This window comes from Stegostoma tigrinum, chromosome 26, assembly GCF_030684315.1.
Source record: "Stegostoma tigrinum isolate sSteTig4 chromosome 26, sSteTig4.hap1, whole genome shotgun sequence".
NCBI lineage: Eukaryota > Metazoa > Chordata > Chondrichthyes > Orectolobiformes > Stegostomatidae > Stegostoma > Stegostoma tigrinum.
The window spans coordinates 46,259,066-46,265,903 of record NC_081379.1 but is presented as its reverse complement, the minus strand read 5'-3'; the positions used below and the strand labels follow the sequence as shown (position 1 = coordinate 46,265,903).

At 45.8% G+C, this 6,838-nt stretch overlaps 1 protein-coding gene across 5 annotated transcripts in view; it reads right to left on the bottom strand.

The window, feature by feature from the left end:
* wu:fi75a02 (uncharacterized) overlaps window positions 1–6,838 on the bottom strand; it is a 119,001-nt gene that overhangs the window by 66,795 nt on the left and 45,368 nt on the right. For all 5 annotated transcript variants that reach the window (XM_048556135.2, XM_048556134.2, XM_048556136.2 and 2 more), the window contains 2 exons: window positions 2,112–2,198; window positions 393–564 (listed from right to left, as the gene is read on the bottom strand). In XM_048556135.2, the coding sequence (XP_048412092.1) occupies window positions 393–564; window positions 2,112–2,198 (259 nt within the window). The remainder of the gene's footprint in view (window positions 1–392; window positions 565–2,111; window positions 2,199–6,838) is intronic.

Sequence of the window (6,838 nt, the reverse complement as noted above, 5' to 3'; positions counted from 1 at the left end):
ATGCCCGCATCCCGTGTGAGAATTTGAAAAGACCAAATCCATCAACAGTCAACATACCGTCCACATCATGGATATAGATGAAGGAGGTGAGGGTCAAAACAGCTCTGATCTGATTACACGGTGGAATTTGCTCGGGGCTGAATTGCACTGCTTTTTCTTGATGTTCCTCCACGTTTCATAAAAATCTTTCAATCTACCCAATTTCAGTTAACTCCCAACTGCAACCAGGGGTAGGTGCGAAGGATTGAGTAGGGAAAGTTCCATCCTATCACTACTGCTTGAGTGAAATTCGTCGTTTTCACCCTGACTGGTCCAGTTCTCCCGCTAAGACAGTACCTCGTTCAGCAGCAACATGGGTGTGATGACAACAGAACCAACCCAAAGTTATTTACCTCTTTTTGTTCAGAGCGAAGCTGGGTTTCGACACAAGTAATGCTTGGGACGAGGGGTGCAGAGGAAGTGAAGGTGCCGTCGGTCATAGTGCATCCTGGGGTTGAGGTAGGCGGGTCTGGTAAAGCGAGATATGGCTCGTTAATGCAGTCAATGTTCAAGGACTGCAGGTCACTGTGGAGGAACAGCAGAAAGATGACATCAGACCCTCCTTTGGGACTAGCCTGGTCACTGATATTACAAATGCCCAGCAAAACAGAGTCACAAAGGCTGACACTAGCAGATACCTTTCTCTTGCACTCTCCTTGTCCTGTGGCCTGGTGATGCAGGAATACCTAAGTCCCAAAGGCATCACCTGCTCTCGAGCATCTTGCCTGAATGCAAGTTGCTGCTGACACGTCTAACCGAGTGTAGTAGCATACCAGCCACGTCTCACCCAGCGTACACATAACTGAGGGCTCACCAATAGAGACTGTCCGAAGGTAGGAACATGGGCTCACAACCATGTCCATGGATCATGGCCACTTCCTGTCATCATACTTCTCCCGGGACCCTGCTGGACATGTCCTGCTCCATGAGTACGCCACAACCAAGCTAGTGCACCTGACATCTCTAAAACTACAACATAAGACCTTCACCAAAAGAAACAATACAGATGGCCCAGGATGGATTTGAGCACAGTTCGAATCAAAAGGTTCTCTCTTCTTCTGGGGCAGGGAGGAGGAGCTCAAGTGTTACCTCCTGGCACACAGCAGTCAGAAAATACTGAGTGCTGGGAGATTGGAGAGGGGCACACACTCCTCTACAAGGTGGGAAGGATAACTGTAACTTTCCCATATGCAAAAATGTGGTCGGTACATCATTAATTACAATCGGCAGAAGGCAAAAGGACTGAGTGGGAGGAGGTAGAGAGAATCCAGCGTTCTTCAGCAATTATTTGCCTGAACAAAGAAACCGGTGTTCCAGAGCAACTGCATGACTGTACTGAGAAACCAGACTTCCACAGCAACCGCGCACTTGTGCGGAGAAACTGATGTACCATGACAACTGCATGCCTGTACTGAGAAACCGGTGTTCCAGAGCAACTGCACGCCTGCCCTGAGAAACCAGTGTTCCATAATAACCGCACGCCTGTACTGAGAAACTGGTGTTCCATGACAACCGCACGCCTGTACTGAGAAATCGGTGTTCCATGACAACCGCACGCCTGTACTGAGAAACCAGTGTTCCATAATAACTGCACACCTGTCCTGAGAAACCGGTGTTCCATGACAACCGCACGCCTGTACTGAGAAATCGGTGTTCCATGACAACTGCACGCCTGTACTGAGAAACCGGTGTTTCATGACAACCGCACGCCTGTACTGAGAAACCGGTGTTCCATGACAACCGCACGCCTGCCCTGAGAAACCGGTGTTCCATGACAACCGCACGCCTGTCCTGAGAAACCGGTGTTCCATAATAACTGCACGCCTGTCCTGAGAAACCGGTGTTCCATGACAACCGCACGCCTGTCCTGAGAAACCGGTGTTCCATGACAACTGCACGCCTGTACTGAGAAACTGGTGTTCCATAACAAGCACGCGCCTGTACTGAGAAACCGGTGTTCCATAACAAGCACGCGCCTGTACTGAGAAACTGGTGTTCCATAACAACCGCACGCGCCTGTACTGAGAAACTAGCTTTCAACAGCAACTTGTACAAGCTATTTTGGCACTTACATTTGGTTATTGGTCTGCAGAATTAGCAAGGACTTTGCTTCACTCAAATTGGTTCCGTTTCCAGCGAAGAGATTGGACGGATGGAAACTGAATAAACAAACAGAAACTGAGTGTGTGTACAGCTGAATCCTTTAAAGCAATGTGAAAGGGTGGGGGTGAAACACTTATGTTAGAGATGTGAGATGGCTGCACCACAAAAGGACACATAAAGCTGGGAAACAGTCACAATGGGCCAAATTCCTCAACATTGCAAAATCCTGAATCGGAACACTCGAACTGAAGGATTTTAACGTCAGCCCACAGCAAGCTAATTTCAGAAAGCTTTAAGTGAAGAAGATTGTGGATATTCTGTTGCTAGAAATATTTACGCTGAAGTCCGAAACACAACCTGAACATTCATTGCACTCCATTGACGCATACATTCAAACTCCTGCCTGAAATCTGTGTTCATACCTGGTTGCTCAGGGGATAGAGTTGCTTAACGGACGCTAAGGTGCACAGATGCTATAAACTGGTATTGCGGGGAAGGGGCGATCCAGATCTGGTGGTCTCTGCTGGGACCAATGAATCTTGGGGAGGTGCTACAGGGAGGTGATCCTGCTAAGGTAACATCAACAGCTGGGTCCACACAGTTGGCGATCAATGTTTTACTGCAGAAAGATATGTGCAATTAGGAGGGGAAATAGTATATTGGTGTTTATTGCAGGTGGACTTGGATTCAGGAACAAAGAAGTCTTGCTACAGCTGAACAGGACCTTGTTGAGAGCACATCTGCAATGCAGTGTACAGTTCCAGTCAGATGAATGTACTTGCCTTAGAGGTGGTATAATAAAGATTCACTGGTTTGCTCCCTGGGGTGAAGGGATTGTCTTACAAGAGACTCAGGAAATTTCACTCTCTGGAGTTTAGTAAAATCATGAAGATCTCATTGAGATCTCCCAAGACAAACAAGATTTGTTTCCCTCATGCTGGGGAGAGACCAGCATTTAGGGCCCAGATGTAGAATCTTTGGCGAATTGCGAAGAACTGTTTCTTTGGAATTAAAATCGTGAAGTGCATAGACACGGCTGATAGCAAAGGGGGAGCAGTCCAAAACTAGAGAGCATACATTTAAGATGACAGGGGAAAGATTTAAGTGGAACCTGAGGGGGAACATTTTCCACCCATGTGGAATGAACTGCCAGAGGAGGTGTTAGATGCAGGTGCAGTTACAGCATTTAAAGGGCATCTGGACAGGTACGTGAGTAGGGAAGATTGAAAGGGACATGGGTCAAATGCAGGCAAATGGAGCTGGTTTAGTTTGGGAAACTCAGATGAGTTGGACTGAAGGGTCTGTTTCCGCGCTGCATGACTCAGTGGCTCTGCTCCAAAGGGCTCCATTAAACATCCTTTGACAAACTGCCTGTCTCAGCTTTGTCTCTTAAGAATTCATGGGAAATGATGAGTGGGCAGGTAAATGACATGAGGCAGATGGTCGGCTACAACCACATAGAACAGCAGAGCACGCTTGATGGACCGCATGGTCAACTCCTGCATTTTACATTCTTATGGAAAGGATAAAGATGGTTACAAATGACTCTTACACTAGAAAATTAGTGAAATAATAACAGCCTGAAAAGTAATGAGGTGAGAATAAAGATCATAGTAAGAAATGTGGGTAAAATGTGGTCAGGGAACAGACATTTGGAAAATTGCTCGAGGTTTGGCCCCTCAAGTCTGTTCTGCCATTCAGTGATATCTTGGCTGATCTGTAACAGCTCCACACCTCAGAACTGAGGATAAACAAAATTCCTATGAAAACAGCATAAAGATAATCAAATTAATTTGCCCCTACTGCAACAGTATTTGAAACAAAACTAGAGTCTGTAAGTGTCGCAGGAACCTAATATTTCAGGATATAACTTATTTAGAAATGGTAGGAAAGTAGGGTATGGTTACTGCAGTCACATTTAAATAAAAGATGCAAATGGCAATCAGAAAAATAAACGATCTAAGTGACATTAAAAGAGAAACTAAGATTATGGATCAACAGGAATCGGTCACGCTATTAGGGGTCTACACCCACATAACGGAGGAGAATGATATAGGTCCACACCGACCTTCCGAAGAGCATCCCACCCAGACCCACTTCCTCCACCCTCCACATATCCCATGGCTAACCCACCCAGACTGCATATCCCTAAACACTATGGAGCAAAATAGCCTGGCCAAACCACCTAGCCTGTGCATCTTTGGGCTGTGGGAGGAAATCCATGCAGACAGGGGGAGAACGTGCAAACTCCACACAGACGTTCACCCGAGGGTGGAACTGAACCCAGATCCCTGTTGCTTTGATGCACCTGCGCTGGCTATTGTTGCCACTATGCTGTTCTGCACAGTATTAGAGAAGCACAAATATCATTTGAGGGTTCTGGGGCTGGAGGAGATTACAGAGATGTGGAGAGAGTGAGGGATGTGAAAACAAGGCAAGATGTTTTAGGTCAGCGAGCACGGGGGAGGGTGGCAAAGTGAACAGAACTTGCTGACGGTTAGGACAGTGACAGCAGAGCTTTGCACAAGGTCAAGTTTACTGAGTTCAGCAAGTATGAGGGCAGCTGGGAGAGCGCTGCAGTAGCTGCGCCTAAAGGTTACAAAGGCATCAATATGGGGTTCATCAGCACAGGAGTGGAGACAGGGCGATTCAAAGAAGAGGAAATAATCAGTCGTAGAGATGGCATGAATTTCAGTCCACATGATGATCTCACGTTCACATATGAAGCCAAGTCAGTTTAGTTGGTTTAGTCCCAGAGCATTAGCAGGGAGGGCGATGGTGTCAGCTGCTCAGGAACATGGACTGAAAGCAATGGTTTTAGTCATCCCAGTGTTGAGTGGGAGTATATTACAGCTCATCCAGCGCTGCATGTTGGGCATGCAGCCAGATAGCTCAGCAGCAGCAGCAGAGTTGTTAGAAAGAGCTGGTGGTGAGGTCGAGCAGGTTACTGGAAGTGGGTGTGTAAACTAACAACTCACCTCTGGGCGATGTTGTTAAGGGGAAACTCCATAAGGATCAATAATGAAACAAAAGTCAGCCAAAGATGAAAGCTGGGATTTAGCAGAGGTGCTCAGAATCGATGCTTCTTAAGATTGCACGTTAATTATCGGACAGTAAAAGAATGAAAAAGCAGTAAGAGAAGGTTAGGAAGGAAGCCAGTAACAAGTCAAAAACACAAAAGGAATATTCAGTGAGGGATAGTGCCTCTAAAGGACTCAAAACTCTCAGATAGCAGCAACAAACTTAGAGAAATAGTGCCTAATTATTTCATCCATGTGTCTACAAAGGAGGCATAACATTAGCAGAGATCAGAAAGGATATTCAGCTTACTTTATTTAATAAAGTGAACAAAGATACGTGGTGAGCCAGAAACTGCAGAAGATAAAGACCCCCTCTGTTTTTCTTAAACAGATGTATCAAGGTGGTTAGGGGTCCAGATGCACCCATTAGAAATGTGGTACACTGCTAAAATTGTGGCTACATTCCAAAAGAATAAACACCGGAAACTACACACTTATTATGGTCATGGTGATCAGAGGGAAAAATTGACGAGATCTTGACTCCAAGATGCAATAGAAAAAAACCCAGTAAGTTAAAACATGGTGGCCGAGATTTTGTTTTAGGCATCATTCTTGGTCTACAAGGTTGGATTCTTTGAAGTAGCAGAGTACACAAAAAGTCATGCAGTCGACAGAATATATAAGGACTTTTAAAAGACCTTCAATAAGGTATTTGAAGGACTCCCATAACTAAGGTCAGAGCATGTGAAGGCAACAACACAAGTTGCAAAAGGAAATAAAAGTAAGGATTAGAGGTCATTGCTGCTGGGACGAAGGTGAGAGTTGGAACCACCATTCACTATTTTCATTAATGATCCGGGCACGAGAACCAGAAATTGCGGCTGACCCCAAATTAGAGGTGCGGCCAATGCCGATACAATGCGTCAAATTTGAAAACCAGGGACAAATTTCTAACCTCAGCACTGCTGGTGCAGGGGCCAATGTAGATCAGTGAGTTTGGCGGGTGATGAGGTGGGAACCGGGCTGTTGGGCTCTCTGATGAAGGGTCCAGGCCCGAAACGTCAGCTTTTGTGCTCCTGAGATGCTGCTTGGCCTGCTGTGTTCATCCAGCCTCACATTTTATTATCTTGGAATTCTCCAGCATCTGCAGTTCCCATTATCTCTGTTGGGAGACCAGTCAGGAGAACATTGGAATGGCCGAGTCTAGAGTTACAAAAGGTATGAATGAGGGCTTCAGCCCCAGGTAAGGCAGGGACTGGATCAGAGATGGAGCATGTTGCAGAGGCTGCTTTGGTGATAGAGAGGGACTGGGGTGAGATGCACTGGTTACACCCAGGTTAGCAATGGAGCTGACTCAGTGCGTTCCTTGTGAATTTCAGCGGTGGGGAAGCCACTCACAGCAAGTCCAGTAATAACCCCAAAAGTTTGAGAAAAATTGCAAACTTATTGTAAAAATGAGGAGAAAAAGAGAAGAAAATGTCCAAGTAAAATCTGACTGAAGGAACAAGTTCTACTGGAGCAGCATCTGTGTGTACAGAGAAACAGTGTGCATTTCACAGTTTCTACAATGTACTTACACAGAAAAAAAATTCGGAGGAGAAAAGTATTGACATTAATACGTCATGATATATTTGCAATCAATCTGTCCAGAGAAGTTCCAATGTAGTACAAAACAG